Source organism: Corvus brachyrhynchos, unplaced genomic scaffold (assembly GCF_000691975.1).
Source record: "Corvus brachyrhynchos isolate BGI_N302 unplaced genomic scaffold, ASM69197v1 scaffold10, whole genome shotgun sequence".
In the NCBI taxonomy this organism is placed as follows: Eukaryota; Metazoa; Chordata; class Aves; order Passeriformes; family Corvidae; genus Corvus; species Corvus brachyrhynchos.
The window spans coordinates 1,574,017-1,586,967 of NW_008236180.1; the positions used below are offsets into that span (position 1 = coordinate 1,574,017).

General features: G+C 41.5%; 1 protein-coding gene across 1 annotated transcript; it reads right to left on the minus strand.

Moving 5' to 3' along the window:
* Positions 1–1,706: 1,706 nt before the first annotated feature.
* Positions 1,707–11,819, minus strand: YWHAB (tyrosine 3-monooxygenase/tryptophan 5-monooxygenase activation protein beta). The gene is made up of 6 exons (XM_008633742.2): positions 11,326–11,819; positions 7,766–8,066; positions 6,649–6,772; positions 5,513–5,676; positions 4,086–4,181; positions 1,707–3,622 (listed from the first exon to the last, which is right to left on the minus strand). The coding sequence occupies exons 2-6, from the start codon at positions 8,057–8,059 to the stop codon at positions 3,566–3,568; spliced, it is 735 nt and encodes a 244-aa protein (XP_008631964.1). The 5' UTR covers positions 8,060–8,066; positions 11,326–11,819; the 3' UTR covers positions 1,707–3,565.
* Between the last annotated feature and the right edge of the window lie 1,132 nt (positions 11,820–12,951).

Here is a 12,951-nt window from a genome sequence, read left to right on the forward strand (position 1 = left end):
CAGCTCCTGCGCGTCTCGTGCTTTCCCAAACGAAGGGCAGGGGAATCGCGCTGCGTGTCGCCCTGGAACATTGACAGCGGGTCCCACCCACGCGCTTTTAGGAAATCACATGCACCTTCTGGTATGTAATCCTCTGAAGGAGTACAGGCAGGAGATTTACACAGCTCGGTTACAAATCCCTCACCACCGGGCGCTCACGCATTTCCAAACTCCACAGCAATCTCCCTCAGGACCCAACAGAGACCCAGGGGATGTGGCCTCTGCCATCGTCACTTCTTGTTTGTATAGCCCAGGAGAGCTGTAAGGTGACTTTCACCCATAGAGATCGCACCCCAGCTGTTCGGGACGTAACGCAGGATGAAAGCACACGAGAACCTCGAGCCGCAGGCAGTGCAATTCCAAAGCAGTTTCCCCAGCATCCGGCTCCACCCCACCCGCACCCTCGGAAGTCAGCTGCGGGGCAATCAGGAGAACCTTTACACTCACAAAAGCCTTCTGGTGGTTTCCCACACAAAGACGCCTCACCCAAAGGTCAGATGAGCATCAGTGCCAAGAATGAGAAGCTGCGGCAGCAACAGTAAGATGAGCTAAACACGTAGAGTGCACCTGGACTGTTACGGTGGCTGTGCCAGCTGGAAAGCCCTTTCCCAGAAAGACAGAATTAAATAAAAAAATGAGACACCCCCTCAACTCAGCACTGCTGCAGACCAGCCTCCTCAGCTCACAATTTCCCCAAAACAGACAGTAAGGATGAGAGATGTTGTGTGAGAGGACTAGGACAGGAGATGGTCTCTGAACATGAGCAGCTAGCAGACATAGGGATTTTTCTTCTCAAGAGCTGACAATGTCATTGGCGTGACTCAGACTGGGAGTTAGTGCACACTACAAATAATTTAAGATGCTTGATATGTGCATACATTTGGGTATGTCCATAAAGGCTGAAGAAAATGACAACGTAGCAATAATTACAGACATGGAGGGACCACCATGTAAAGCTATGGCACAGGGCAGAGCAGTGGTCAAGCAACAGCTGGTTAGATTTGGCCTAATGCCTTCATAGTGGTCAATCAAGAGCAGCCAAGTGACATTTTCCACCGTGCACACTTCTGTGTTGTCCTACTGCAGGAGCAGGAAGCTCTGGGAGCAGGACCAAGCTCCTTCAAGCTTTTAGGCTGCCCAGCATCTGCCGCCTGGCTGCTGCCATCCATCCCTTCAAGCGCTCTTAAGTCCAGGAAGACGCCTCCACTTATTTTGCACTCTTGGTGTGGCTCTAGCACAGCACAGTCTGAGACAAGCAGAGCTGCGTGTGCAGAGGTGAGGCCAGCCCTGTGTTCACAGTGGGTATTTAAAAGATTCCCAAGAAAAATCTCTAAATGTAACCAACAGACTTCTCTCATTTACAGTGTGTTCAACCCTACAATGTGCGATGACTCATGACAAGTTAAATGGTTATTCAGAGTTGCACTTGAGCTCTGCAATGACAATATATTACAAGTATGCCCTCAACAAAAAAGAAGAGAAACAGTGTTTTCTCCTACAAATCTGGGAGGGTGTGTGGGGAAGTCTCTTGGTAAAGGAATGAGTAACTCAGTATTTGTAAACCATGAATCAACTCACACGATCCACAAACTGAGAACTGAATGTAAGTGGTGATTTTACTACCACAGGTTTTGCCACTACTACAGCAAAGACAACAGACACGACCAAATGATAAAATTTTTTTTTATTATTCACTTTTGAATTCTTTTACACTTTCCTGATTATTTTGTGTAAGGTGAAACTAGAACTGTTTAAAAGACATACACAAATCTAGTACATCAATAACCAGGTATTTCTTTTTGCTATACTATTCTCACAACCACGTGTGTGCTAGGCAATATAACCGTCACAGAAGCAAACTTTAGGCAGAATACTGGTCAGTAAAAACAAAGCGAAAAGAGCTACCAGATATACAGACAGGCTCGGTTCCACATTCACTACTGCATTTATCAAGCGCCAAGTATTAACTGCACAATTTGTTCAGCTAGTAGAGGGGAGTTTTAAAATCAGTGCATGAAATTCTTTTCAGCAGACAGATGGACAAACAGATGGATCCTATACCTAAGTGGAATGTGAAGGCAGGGGATGATACCACGGGACTGATAGGTGACTATTCCTAATCTTTTCCACTGCATTATTCACGCAACTCTTACTAGGTTTTGTGTAATGGGACATGTTTGAAACATGACAAGGTGAGGACGTTTGGAGCTCAAATATTACAAGTTACAAGCGTTACAGATGTGTAGGTCTGCATTCCAGTACAAGACAGGAAATCCTGAATATTTGAGCCAGTACTTGAGCTGGTTTCCTGGTACCACCAAAGAACGGCAGACATGAGCTGAAGAATGCAACAGCACTGGCAGCTCTCAAACACCCGAGGAAGAAACCTGTCCTTGGTGCGAGGTGCAGGCCTCATTCACCACCATCCTGACACCACCAGGAACCGTGGAAAAGATGATGTGCATGTGGGAGTCCAAAACTGCTTTAATGGAGTTTAAACAGGTGAGAGGGTCAAGGATGAACAGAGTCCAGTGGGAGAAAAATTTCTATAAAGTGAACTTAAAAGACGGCTCAGTGATTACTTTAGAAGTTTTCAGGATAAATTGAGAATGGGAATACCATGGAGATTTTGATTCACCTAAGAGTAAAGTAATGCAAAAGTGGCAGATCACTTCATGGTATCATCCAAATAATAAGGCCATTCAAAAAATTGAATCTTCTCCTATTGCAAGTCCATGGCAGCAAACCAAGAGTTTTCACTACTGAAGAATATCTAAGTTGTAACTAGGTAAAAGTTATTGCTGTGGGAAGGGGCTTAGTCATGCATGTGGTATGAGCATGAAAGCACTTTGAGAAGTCAAATCCCAGTTATCTGCCAGTGTAAAGAGTTTGGAAATCAAGCTGCTAACTCCCCCGTTTCCCTCCTCCCCAAAACAAACCCCATCCCCAGAAAGACAGGATTGACAAAGTGAGCTTTTGACTGAAAGCGGTGCCTCAGACTCGGTTACAAATGTCTACAGAGTGTGCCTGTTCAACTACCTCATAGCAGTGTCCCTAACTGGAATGCCATACATTGGATTGTTTTCCTTCCATGCCCCAGTGTCACAATAGAATCTCTATAACTTTCTGTACAACTTTACAACAGAATTGTACTTCGACTATTTTGGTGCCAAATTAAGCTCGCCAGAGTTACATAATTGATGTCTACTTTTCTACCAATAAGAGTTTTGTAAAGTCAATTGCAATCACAAAACCCATTATTATTATTATCACAGTGTTCAGTTAAAAATATAAACACGGTAATCGGAACTGTAAATGTTCAGAATAGGAAAGTTCGGAATGCCATTGGAATAACCGACCTCCGCTCTAGGTACACAAAACACCAACCAACTGGTTTTACCCCACAGACAGTTTTTGCTACGTTGAGGTTGTGAAAGTCGATGTACTATTCTTTTTGCTTGTCGCACAAAGGGATTATGTGTAGGATACAGGGTGACATTGAACATATAGTGAAGCGTGACAGCCATTAGTTCTCTCCCTCCCCAGCATCCCCTTCATCTCCCTGGTTTTCCGACGTCCATAGCTGTAAGGAAATACAAACACGTGTTTATGCTGGAAGCACAGTTAATTACAATTGTCAGGAAAGGGAAGACAGCGTAATTAGTAGTAGCTGTGCAACTTTCTCAGCTAAGAGCAATGCAGAACTGAACTTAATAGCAAAGCTAAGGAATAATAATCTAGAGCATGAATAAAAGACAAGCAAGAAGCCAGCACAAGCTGAGAAGTTCCACATAAAACTGTTGAGAACAAACTCCACTCTGTTAACAAAAAGAATCTGAGTTTGTTACAGCAATTAACAAGTGATTCCTAGTTTGAACAAGCAAGTCTAACTGGTCTGGTTACAAAAAGCATCGAAGTTAACACATGCAGTTAACGCCTGAGAAAAAGCTCTTAATTGCACAGAACTGCATCAGCTTTCAGATGCTGAGTCCCACTTCACACAGTGCAGCAGCCTAGAGTGCAGTGGTTTGCCCCATGGTACTCACAGTGAGGTTGTCCCTAAGCAGCTGCATGATCAGGGTGCTGTCTTTGTAAGACTCTTCATTCAGCGTGTCCAGCTCTGCTATTGCTTCATCAAATGCCTAAAAACATAAACACAGCCCTTTCACACTCTGCTTTCTGGAGTCACTTCTGCTTATACAGAGCTTACAAATTTGCCACATTACTATACAAATTCAGTTAAAAAATCTTCCAGTATTTTTCTTTTCCACCACAAGAAGAAATGCAAACCTAAGTGAGCACCAGATCCTAGACAGCCAGGGGAAAACAGAAGTCTTCAGGGGTGTTCAGATTAAAGCCCAGAAAAACTTTACTAATCATGGTAATACCAAATATTGAAAAGGCAAGAGCATTCTCTGTGTCATGCTGAAAAACGGTTCACATAGCTTGAAGTCAGGTTTAAGAACAACACTTAAAAAAAGAGACTTTCATTAAAAACGAAGGTCTCATTGGTCTAAATAAACAGTGAAAGACAAAGGTACCATTACTAGGAGAGACATACTGTACATGAGTGAGTAGACAAGAAAATGGAACACAAGATTTTTCAACAGTAGGGAGGAAGGTTTTCAATTTCTTTTCACAACAGCAGAGGAAGTCAGGTATGTTCCACTAGAGATTAACAAAGCCATTCTTCCCATCCGTTACACATGAAAATCAATACTGTGAGTCTGAGAGCCATAAGTGCTATTTCTTCATTCAGGTTTCAAACAGATGTAAGCATTTTAACTAAAAAAAGCAAGAACAGCAACAGCATTTTACAGCAAAACATCACTTCTTGTTACAAAGTCTTACTGAAGTGCCTATTAAGAACACAAAGATTCACCTAATGCCATGTTATTCAAGTTACTATCGGACAATTTTCACAGACACAAAAAGCTCCATTTAGAAGACTAATCCTATTTTAGGGAGAAGGCTAAGGAAAAAATGACTGGCTATTTGTTTGCCACAACCCATCACAAAAGCTCTTTTTGGTCTCTGGAGAGAGGGGTACACATGCATATGGATAATAAGGACATTTAGAGCTACAAAGATGGGCACACAGACAACACCAACATTCATGTACTGGCTAAGTGCTCCTATTTAAATAAATATTTCACTTTAGAACTGCTTAATTAATTCAAGTGTTTTCAATTTTGACACAAACACATTCTAAGAGATTTAGGTGGACATTAAAAAGAGGCAATTTGTCTTCCCTGTCACTGGAACAGCTGCAGTAGCAAATCAGCCTTACCCAAAACTAATCTAGTCCAGCAAACCAACTTACCTGAAAATATACTACAATGACAACAGTTCAATGACAGCATTTTTAAGGAATTTGATATGAAAAAGCATAATCATCTACAAAGTGCTACTGTAACCATGTAATTACCTCCTCAGCCTCCACAAAAATTGGTGATATGAAGAGTCTGCTTACCGTCTTTGCCAGATTACAGGCTTTTTCAGGAGAATTTAGGATCTCATAGTAGAAGACAGAGAAATTTAGAGCCAAACCGAGTCGAATGGGGTGTGTTGGCTGCATCTCTTTCTTGCTAATTTCAAATGCCTCCTGATAAGCTTGCTGGGAATTTGCTACTGTTGCTGCAAGAAGCAATTACAACCACATAAATACACAGTACATCTCTACATGGGGGAAGCAATTGTATTCTCAGCCTAGACTACCGTTCCACCAGAAATTCATACAATTACCTATACACAGACACTTACTTCAATGTTTTTACATGCAAAAGCCTGCCTTCCACTTGCTGAACTAATGCTGAAATAGATTTTTTAAAAGAGACTTAAAGTAAATTTTTTCAACAAATTCGAACCAATCTGAATGGACCCAAACTCTACTTAAGTCAAAGTGTTCTGGTTTTAAACATTCATTTCCAGCCCAGCTGAAGAAGTCATAGTTATCAATAATAAATTCAGACAAAACCATATGGGGAGTAAAAGATAACTGAACTCCTGCAGTTAGGTCATGAACTTTGTATTTCAGGTTGGGGTTTCAGGGCAAAGCCAACAGTCCCTTCCTGGCTAATGAGTAACAATAAGATCCGTGCTGGTCAGATACTCACAGGAATTCAGGCACAGTTCAGCACTGCTTTCCCATTTGAGAACTAATTACTTTAAAATCCAGGAACCCAATATCCCATATTTGCATGCAGAGAGTTTGCAAACAGTGAAGACTTGAGCTAAATTCATAGTTTAAACATGACATCAAAGAAACAAAGCATTTTCCATGAGAAAGAAAGGAACAAAGCATTTTCCATGAGAAAGAAACCTACGTTCTCCAGGAAAATGATTTTACTCTGCCACATATGCTTGAAAATTAGCCACTGTGGTCAGGGGCTGCAAGTAGAGTTTGACTGCATTGATGAACATCTATCTGTCAATCACTTCTATTAATTTCAGTGAAGTCTTTCTCCAAAAGTGACTTGCACTGCACCTATCTTCATAACCACAGAGCATTAGTAAGAAATAAATACTTATGTTGGGGAAAAGAACGCAAGTGTTTTTTACACTTGATTGTGCTTGGTCTGCAGAATGAGAGACTTCATTTCTACTTACTCTGCTTATTGTCCCCAGACGCCACCTCTGAGAGGTATCTGTAGTAATCACCTTTCATTTTCAAATAGAAGACCTTGCTTTCTGGCTGCGTGGCATTGACAATAAGGTATTTATCCAGGAGTTCCTGAGAAGGATTTAAAACAAAGTTACGTTTCCTGAGTCATAATGTCTGAAACAGACCCTTTGTTACAATGGTGAGCATGAACTGTTCAAACAGTAACAATGACTTCTGTCATGACTTACGTAGAGTCATGTGTTAATCACTTTGCCTACTGCTGTCTAAACTCTGGGAAAAAAAAAAAGAGAAACTACTTGTAGCCTAATCTACGGAGAGCTGAAAACTTGCTGTGTTGAGACGACCCACAATTCCCTCCTGCAGGATCTAAAGGCTACCAGGGCTTAAGCTTGCTGATGCAAACCCACATCCACGGCCAACTAATGAAAAGCATCAGATGGAAATTAGCACCTCTGGTCACTTTTGCTGCCACAAATTTGAATTCTATGCAGAGCTGTGAAATTGTCCACAAGGAACTGATTCTATCTCCAGCGTCAGCTGAACAGTTTGACAGTGGTACAGGCAGTACGTGTGCACTCAGAAAGAGATGCGAAGATTGACTGCACTGACAGCATCTGCTCCAGACTGATCTTAAGCAAACAAAACAACAATAAAAGGCATCTTGTCTGAGTGAAAGAAAAAGCAAAATCAGTCTGGGAGAAGAGCTACACACCTTCTCCATTAAACAAAAGTAATAAAAAAGACTCAGGATGTCAGCATTCATTAATGAAAGAATTTAAACAGCAGGCCTTTTAGCAGGACTCATGCTGGTGCCCCAGATCTAAATTTGTTTTCATGGTGAACCCTCTCCAGCCAGCAGCCAGGGGTTTTCAACATGGCCTTGTTTGCTTTTTTCTGCTAAAAAGTATACTCTTTTATAACAAATTTCTTAAGAAGCAAGCTAAATGACTTAGGAGCTAGAATTGGACCCAAGTATGTAGCTATGCAAAATTATTCCCCTGCTAAGGTGCTGCAGTGTCTACAGCACTACTAAAATTCCTTAAGCCTCTCTGAAGAATGCTGCAGTACTAACTACTGTTATTTTTGCTGTTGGATTATTACCAGAACATCATTGCAGATATCCTGCAATTCAGCCTCAATTTTCTCACGATATTCTTTTCCCATCTGCTGTTTCTTCTCATTTCTCTCTGTTTTCTGTTCGATGCTGGAAATCACGCGCCAGGAGGAGCGACGGGCACCGACCACGTTCTTGTAGGCCACGGAGAGGAGATTCCTTTCTTCATTGGACAGTTCATGTCCCTGCTCAGTGACAGCCTTCATAGCAGCAGCCATGTCATCGTAACGCTCGGCTTGCTCAGCCAGTTTGGCTTTCTGTACCAACTCACTTTTATCCATGGCTGTCCTGCAATTAGCAAGGAATAAAAATAGAGAAAAATGTCTCGACTGTCTGCACTGGGGAAGTTCATGCTGAAGGGTGAAGCAGATCTTACAGTCATTAATAAGAGGGAAATCTATCAACTGTAATAAAGTAATACAAAGGGTTTCTTTCCAAAAATGTATTTGACCTTTTGCCAAGTATGTATCATTTCCATGTGTAAATGACTAATGACAATCCTGAAGATATGAAAGCATCGTTCTTCAAAATGCAGCAAAAGTCATACTGGCATTAAGCACAGCCCTACATGAATCTGTCCTCTTTCCTATACCAGCCACAGCTCAACTGGGACAATACTAACCAAGAAACCACCAGGTTGGTTGTTTTTTCAGGTTGGTTTGTTTGTTGCTGTTTGTTTCCCTCCACTGCAATACAACAGCAACTACTTAGGAGCACTGAAGCACTGGACAGCCCCTCCTGACCCTGAAAATTTTGGCAAGTAAACGGAGATGTTTCTGTGGGTTACATAAACCATACCCAGGAAAGCTGTAGTTGTTGGCAACTATGGAAAGTACATTTATACTGTTCTGCCAGAAAATAATGTGGAGTTTTTTTTTACATATGCATCAACACACACATAATGGACAATTCTACACAGCTAGGGTGGCTGCAGTCTCAGGTTTTCAAGACCTTTTAAATAAGATTGACATTCATAAAATCTGAATGGGACATGGCCCACTTGATGGTCACTACTACAAAAACAAGTTGCTTATATGGAAACAACTCATTTATCATTTCTAATAATGCAGTTTAGCAACCAAAGCTGTGAAAACACAGCTACTCACATGGCCACAAGGTCACTGAAGAGCTTAAGCCAGGGAGAATGAGTGTACCACCCAGGGCCAGGCTCACAGGACAAAGTAAATTAGTTTCTTTGCCTTTATCAAAACGGACCTTAACACCTCACAAACTTACAGACATCCCAAATTCATCTGTAAAATTTCTCCAGGTGCACAGGTTCACTTTTGGACACATCCAGCTGTTATTCTCATTAGTACTGTGCAATAATTATCCTCTCCTACTCCTAAATCCTAATCAGAGCTCTCACTGTCTAGATAAGTTGTCAGGCTGAGACTTAACAGCCTAAAAACAACTTCTAAAAGAACAATAAAACCCAAACAAGAACAGTAAGTTTACATTTGTATTTCACAGACTTCTGTTCATTACAGAAGCACCTACAGTCCTATTAGAAAGACCCAACATACTGAATGTGATTGCTGCAGCCTTTTCCCTGGCTCTCACCTTTCAAGATTCTAGTCTGACAGGCTTCTGATGGAGAACATCTTGCACACACTGCTCAGCTTGTATTTTACTCCAAGGATCACCTACCACACTATTACAGAGGAAAACCAGTCCCCTGTACCAAATCCTCAACCAGGACAATGAGATGCAGACCCAAATTCCCATTGTGTGTATGAGCAGTTTCATACACTGCTCACACTGCCAAGGACGAGTCCTAACTACAAAATTATTTTGATGAGCACATTCTGTCCCTCCAGGTGAAGATATTCCACTTTAGCAAAAAAAAAAACCAAAACACCCCCCAGAATATCAAGTCAAACATTGTCATTTCACACAAAAGTTCCTGAAGCAAACCCAGCAACCAAACCTACCTGCTCTGTATCTGCAAGTCACACTCACTCCTCCTTGTATTTGATCCTTTGTAGATCCTAATGCATCCATCCTCGTAAGGCACTCAAAGTAAGGACACAGAATGCTAAAACCAGCCTCCTGGAAAGGGACCTTTTGCAGACTGGTAAGTAAAGTTGGGCTCTGTTTCAGCTCCATTTCAAGTACTGTGTTTAAATCAGTGGATTCTGGGAACTACTGAAAGGGGCCGCACAGACTTCAGATCAAAGCCCTCAACAAGACAGGGTGACTGTGGGCAGCAGTGTGACAACTTGTGGTAAGGCATGATTCATTCAATCATCAGCTCTCTTCCCCAGTAAGCTTTTACCCTGGGGATATTTTCATTTGTTTTCACAGGCTTATCAAACAGATAGCTCCTGATGACGGAAAAGGTTAAGCGGGATTTGTGATGTGCATGGTTTCTCCCTACTTTGAAGGCTATCATAACACCAATGCAAAACAAGTCCAAGGAAATCATCAGAGCATTTCCCCTTGAGACAACCCATCCCACTTTTCCCTGCTGAGTCTATCAAACCTTGTAAACCATTCCCTTAACTCAGCACTAATTGCAGACTATGTGCTTAAGGCAGGAAGTAATTTGTGAGTGGTGTTCCTCTACCCACTCACTAAAATCTGAACATGAGCAAAGTACACCTGAAGAATGCTTTTTACATTACAAGAGCCAACTTTAAACAACAGGACATTGAAGCGAAACAGTTTCAGAGCACTTTTAGTTTCTTTATTGTCTGCAGAGCTTCTAGAAGTATTTCTACTGCAAACATCTTATCTTCTCCTCTTCTTCTAATGGAATGTGATTGTTATGTGGAAGCAGCCTGCTTGTTGAAGTGCAGAGGCAAGTAGCCCCAACTGAGTTTACATTTTGCCATTGAAAGGTAAGTTTTATCTGTGATCTGCACTTTGCCAATAGTGGTCTAATCTGTAGACAAGTCATCTGTGCAGAGTTCCATTTACAAACAATATAGAATTCAGTTTTGAAAGGGTGCAGAGTTTGTTTTATCAAGCTCACCGACATATTTATATTTAGATGCAAGACAGTTCATAGTAGTCAATGGGTTCATATAAGGACACATGAAGGAAATCACAAAGGGAACTGCTCATGAAGGAAAACATGGGGGCACAAAGACCTAATGGATAAAAAAGATCCAGAAACCAGTTTAACATATCAATTATACAAGTAAAATACCAGCACAAAGATTAGAATATTGCTTCTCATCAAGCAACTTTCCTCAGCAATGTAACTAATTTATGCACATGAAACTCATTTATGCATATATGAAACTCAAACTCATCACTAAAGATGCAGCTTCTGAGAACTTCACTTAGTTTTGACGTAAGAATTCAGTGTACAGGGGCTTGAGTTTAGTTAATTCATGCTAATATCTGTACTGTTAGTAGGCTTGCTATGAAACACAAGTATTATTCAGAAACATGGATTTAAAAGAACTTAAATGCGGTAAGAAAATAATTGCCCACACCAAAATATCTGCCAATGACAGCAAGTCACCATAATTTCCTTTCCAGGATGCTGCTGCATAAAGGAACACTTAAAATCCTCATTTGATTCTCCATTGCTTACCTTGTTAGCAGCTTGGAGAGAGCTTTGCAGAGCTATGCTGGCTTGAGCTCCAAAGAGGGAAGTGTTTGCCAGAAGGAAAAAAGATACAAGGAAAGGAGTGATGTTTGAAAAGGCAAAGAAGCAACTATCAGTTATAACTGGTCCCTCCCAGAGAGGAGATGAAAGCCACACTCTAACAATGGACCAGTGTGCCACAGTCTGAAACAAGCAAAGCCTAGAGCTAAAAATACACCTAGGCCACACACAGAAGCCATCTACCAAAGGTTACCTGCAGCTAGGAGCAAAACACACAGAGGTGATGAACAGGAGGCTGACAGGAATGATCTATTCTAGCACTAATAAAGCCATGCCATGGCGGCAAAGGGAAAAGAGGGAAGATGGAAAAAGGAGTAGAGACGTGCAGATCACAGCCATGGAGGAGTCCTGAAAGTTGCCTGTTCTAAGCAGAAGATTCTGATATTAGATGCATTAACACACTTCAAATTCTTAAGACACTGTCTTCTTAAGAATCTGTCCAATACAACTTAGTAGCCCTCCAAAAAAGCAGTGGCTGGACACTGCTCACAACAGGGGATGCCAACCACTGCCCAGCAGTCACAGCCAATAGCACCAGCTGCCAGAAATTTTAATCACCTGAAGTCCCACAGTCAAAATGTAATTTTTTTACTATTTTTTCCCCCTATCTCCCATACAGCCTAGAGCTCTTTCAATCCCTCTTACAAATGCAGAAGAGCATGTATGCAGGCACTGTAAGTTACAAGTGCTTACTCCCACCCCAGAAAAGCTTTACGCCTGTGTAGACAAGACTGAAACGTATCACAAAGCATCAAAAGTAAAGGTCAGAACCTGTAAAACTCAATAGTTTGTAGCTGCCTGCATCCTTCAGTGGAAGATGCAGTAGAAGGGGACGGTGTGACCAGCCTGGGAACAGGACCTGGAGTCAGTACACCCATGGATCTTTCAAGAGTGGATGGACACACAGAACTGGAGGTTTACATCCCATTAACAGCTGAGGGGTAAAACATGCAGCTACCATTGTTCAGATGATTGCAGGATTTTGAGAACTACAGCTTACTCCTCAGCACTTACTCCATCTACTCTGTAGCCTTTATTGTTTCCCATTCCAATGGGCTCTTTAGGACAAAGCCAAAACAGATCAGAACTAACTGTGCTTAAAGTCTGTAGAAATCAAATGAAAACTGACACTGAAAATAATCTGGCTTATATAACATATCGAACTGACAGGACAATACTAATAAGCTTACGTTGGTCTGAAGTCTGCTGCTCTTGATGACCTGTTCTTCTGATGCTAATTAAGTCATCGATTTTTGTGCACTGTTTTTCTCTCTACAGCAAGCATGAGAATCTATCAGACAAACACTACCACTTTTTAGAAAAGAACTGGTGAGAAAGCAATGTAGTTATTGGTTTGACATACTGGTCCCTAACGAGTCGAGTAGAGCTGTAGGTTAACAGACCTGTGTAATTTCACTGTGAGAAAGGAATACAAAACCAGATTTGGTGAAATGGGAGGCAATCATACTTCCCAGTCACAAGCTCTAAGTCCACTCAAATTCTAGCAGGAGAAGCAGCAGACTGGTACAGAATTTGCAGCTCAATATTCCA

Excerpts from the sequence above, each read along its gene's own strand:
- YWHAB (XM_008633742.2), bottom strand. The coding sequence starts at position 8,059 with ATGGATAAAAGTGAGTTGGTACAGAAAGCCAAACTGGCTGAGCAAGCC. Across the intron at positions 4,182-5,512 it reads CCTGTAATCTGGCAAAGACG|GCATTTGATGAAGCAATAGC; the intron begins GTAAGCAGACTC and ends TTATGTTTTTAG. Across the intron at positions 3,623-4,085 it reads TGCTTAGGGACAACCTCACT|CTATGGACGTCGGAAAACCA; the intron begins GTGAGTACCATG and ends ATTTCCTTACAG.